The sequence below is a fragment of the Gastrolobium bilobum genome, unplaced genomic scaffold (genome assembly GCF_033153095.1).
Source record: "Gastrolobium bilobum isolate Gb01-03AN ecotype WA unplaced genomic scaffold, APGP_CSIRO_Gbil_v1 utg739, whole genome shotgun sequence".
Taxonomy (NCBI): Eukaryota; Viridiplantae; Streptophyta; class Magnoliopsida; order Fabales; family Fabaceae; genus Gastrolobium; species Gastrolobium bilobum.
Genome location: NW_026897966.1, coordinates 257,634 through 261,449, shown reverse-complemented (window position 1 = coordinate 261,449; position 3,816 = coordinate 257,634). Strand labels below are relative to the sequence as shown.

Here is a 3,816-nt window from a genome sequence, read left to right as displayed (position 1 = left end):
TTTGAAGAAGCTAATAGGTTTTATAAACTGATCTAGCTAATAGGTTTCATATTCAGCCTTTCTTTTATTTATTATTTAAAGTTATCTTGCTTGGATGGATAATTTTATGACAACAAATAAAAAAAATCAAAGTTAATCTAATTTATGAAAAGACATTTCACTGCATACATTAATAAGGCTAGAAAATAGACATACAGACTACTTCACCTATTGATTATGCCATGTGAAAAACAAAAAACAAAACTGAATACATAATTGTTTTAGCTTGTTTTAATTTATTCAGCCTTTCTTTTTATTTATGTGAAAACCCAAAAAAACAAAAAGCTGAATGCAAAAAAAAAATAAAAAAATAGCAACGTTATTCTAATTTATTCAGCCTTTCTTTTTATTTATGTGAAAAACCAAAAAAAAAAAACCAATAAAAAATATCAACGTTATGTTTTAGCTTGTTTTATTATTGTTTATTATTATTCTTTTGGTTTCCTGTCTAAGCTAATATACGTTTTCATGGGCCATGGACTGAATGCATAATTGTTCATCTAATTTGAAAAGGCTAAATTGCATGTCTCAGACTCAGTGACTATAGTTAATGCATTCCATTATGTTAAAATATTCATATTTCTTGTTTGCGCTATATTTTATGTGTTTAGTCAACATGATTAATAACTTTCTTATCATTATTGTTAATTTTCAAATATGTGTTGATTTAATTGTCAAATATGTGCTATATACAAATTGACATGTAGGTTGAAAAAGTATGGGCAAGGATAAACAAAAAAGTATAGACGTGTTCTTTAAAATGAAAGTAGCCTACGAAAGTGAATCAAGTGATGCTCCTGCGAACATAATTTCTGAAAGTGAAGCACCTTCTCATGAGCAACCTCCTTCCAAGTGTCGTAGAATTGTTGAACACACTGATGACATTATTATAGTCAAAAATAAAATTTTTGAACGTGATCCAGGAAAGCGTCAGCCAATTTGGGAATATTCAGCTAATGAAGTGGATGAGATACAGAGAGCTTATTTAATGGTTGGGCCATACCAACCTCAATGCTCCTATCCATTTTCAAAGGAAAAACATCCTCGACGTTTTCAAGCTTCTTGGTTCAAAGAATTTTCTTCATGGCTTGAGTATTCGCCTTCTATAGATGCTGCATTTTGTTTACCATGCTATCTTTTCACTACAAAGGCCAGTGGGCGACATGGTTGGGATGCATTCACAATTAAAGGTTTTTATACTTGGAAAAGAGTTCATAGTGGAAAGAATTGTGCTTTTCTAAGTCACATGGGAGATTATTCTTGTTCACAACATACTAATGCACTCATCTCATGTGTAGACTTAATTAATCAGTCTTGTCATATTGATAAAGTTATGCATGCCCAACAAATTGAAAAAAATAGGCTGCGTGTTAAGACTTCAATTGATGTTGCTCGTTGGCTTGCTTTTCAAGGATGTGCTTTTAGAGGGCATGATGAGACTATTAATTCAAGAAATAGTGGTAATTTTATTGAAATGATTTTTGGCATCTTACAATGAAAAAGTTGCAGATGTTGTTCTAAAGAATGCTCCATTGACAGCCAAGTATACCTCACCTTAAATACAAAAGGAGATTTTATATGTTCTAGCAAACAAAGTGCGAAAACAGATTCACAAATATATTAGGGACTCTAAGTTTTGTATTATCGTGGATGGGGCACGTGATGAATCCAAAAGAGAACAAATGGCTTTTGTCTTGAGATTTGTTGACAAAGATGGTTTTATAAAAGAGAGATTTTTTTATCTTTATCATGTTCAAGATACATCATCTATGACACTTAAAAATGCTATTAGTGAAATACTCTCACATCATTGCCTTGATATCCAGAATATCCGTGGCCAAGGATATGATGGTGCCAGTAACATGCGTGGTGAATGGAATGGATTGCAAGCATTATTTCTTAATGAATGTCATTGTGCTTATTATGTGCATTGTTTTGCTCATCGATTACAATTAGCCTTGATTGCTGTCTCTAAGGAAGTTTCTTCTATATATCAATTCTTTCAGAATTTGAATTTTATCATTAATATCATCACTGCTTCTTCTAAGCGTCATGATCAATTCCAAGCTACCCAAATTTCTGAATTTGAACATCTGCAGGCTATTGGTGAGCTTAAAACCGATACAGGTTCTAACCAAATAGGTGCATTAAAGAGGGCAAGTGATACTAGATGGGGTTCTCATTTTTATTCTATATGCAGTCTTCAACGAGGGTATAATGAATCGTGTTCTGTACTTGAAAAAATTTGTAGTGAAGGCTTAAATTACTTTCAAAGAGGAGATGCGACTGCAGCTTATAAGATGATCACTTCTTTTGAGTTTATCTTTAATTTACTTTTGATGTAGGAGATCATGGGCATCACTGAAATTCTTTGTCAAGCATTACAACAAAAATCTCAAGATATTTTGAATGCTATACAATTAGTTTCAAGTACAAAGGAACTTATTCAAGAATTGCGAGATGATGGTTGGAAAAGAATACTTGAAAGTGTTGTTAATTTCTCCAAGCTTTATGAAATAGATATTCCAGATCTTGATGCTCAATATATTGAAGGTCGTGGCCGTCAACAACATGATCAAATAACTATTGAGCATCACTATCATTTTGATATCTTTAATTCAACAATTGACTTTCAATTACAAGAGTTAGATAGAAGGTTTACTGAGCAAACAATGGAACTTTTATCACTTAGCTCTTCATTAGATCCGAAGAATGGTTACAAAGCATTTAATGTTGATGATATTTGTAGCCTTGCAGAGAAATACTACCCTCTTGATTTTTCTGAGCAGGAGAGAATTAGTTTGAATTTTCAATTGAAGCATTTCCACAAGGACATCCCAAAAAATCCAGAACTTCAAAATTTATCTTCAATTTCTGAGTTGTGTCAGGGATTAGCCAAGACAGGAAAGTCAATTTCCTATCATTTAGTTGATAAGCTAATTAGTCTTATCTTAACACTTCCAGTTTCAACAGCAAGTAGTGAGCGTGCATTCTCAGCAATGAAAATTGTGAAAACAAGGCTTCGAAACAAAATGGAGGATGACTTTCTTGCAAATAATTTGGTAGTGTATATTGAAAGAGAGATTGCTAAAATTTTTACTACAGATTCTATCCTTGAAGATTTCGTTAATTTAAAAGAGCGTCGTATACAATTTTAGGTATACAACTCTTTTGATTATACTTTAAATTATTTATTAAATGTTATTATACATATAGTTATTATATTTGTGTATATTCATATCCTTAGGACTATGCTTGGTTCATTACTTATTATGCCGTGAGAGAAAAGTGCAACTCTTATGTCTGAAATGCTCACCGAAAAGGTTAGTGCCTTTTTATATATTTGCTTTGATATAGTATGCTAGAATTCATAGTAAATTTTTTCCTAATAAATTTATGTAATTACGATAAATATTTTAATATATCAAATTTTTAGGCCGTGGCTAAAATTTAATCCTGGCTCCGCCACTGATTGGAGATGCAACTGATGCTAGGTCAGGTGTCCACACGACCATGGAGATGCAACTGATTATCAAAACGTCGTCGTCTCAACATCCACGGTGGACCACTCAATTCCGCGTCAGCAAACTAACGTGCCAAATGTGCAACGTTATTTGGGCCGTTGGATGAGATTTAACAGAAGGACTAACGTGGCCTGTTTTTTGTAATTTAAGGGACCACTATGTCCCTTTTTTATTGCTAGGGACCAATAAGGGCTTTGTGGATATTGTCAGGGACCAAAAATAGTATTTACTCTAAAATTAAAAATATACTACA

At 32.6% G+C, this 3,816-nt stretch overlaps 1 protein-coding gene across 1 annotated transcript; it reads left to right on the top strand.

Moving 5' to 3' along the window:
- The first annotated feature begins 1,721 nt into the window (after positions 1-1,721).
- LOC133311864 (uncharacterized) lies at positions 1,722-3,197 on the top strand. Its single transcript, XM_061512990.1, has 2 exons — positions 1,722-2,270; positions 2,385-3,197. Exons 1-2 carry the CDS (start codon positions 1,722-1,724, stop codon positions 3,195-3,197), a joined length of 1,362 nt encoding a protein of 453 aa, XP_061368974.1.
- Positions 3,198-3,816: the final 619 nt, after the last annotated feature.

Excerpts from the sequence above, each read along its gene's own strand:
- LOC133311864 (XM_061512990.1), top strand. The coding sequence starts at position 1,722 with ATGGCTTTTGTCTTGAGATTTGTTGACAAAGATGGTTTTATAAAAGAG. Across the intron at positions 2,271-2,384 it reads GGTATAATGAATCGTGTTCT|GAGATCATGGGCATCACTGA; the intron begins GTACTTGAAAAA and ends CTTTTGATGTAG.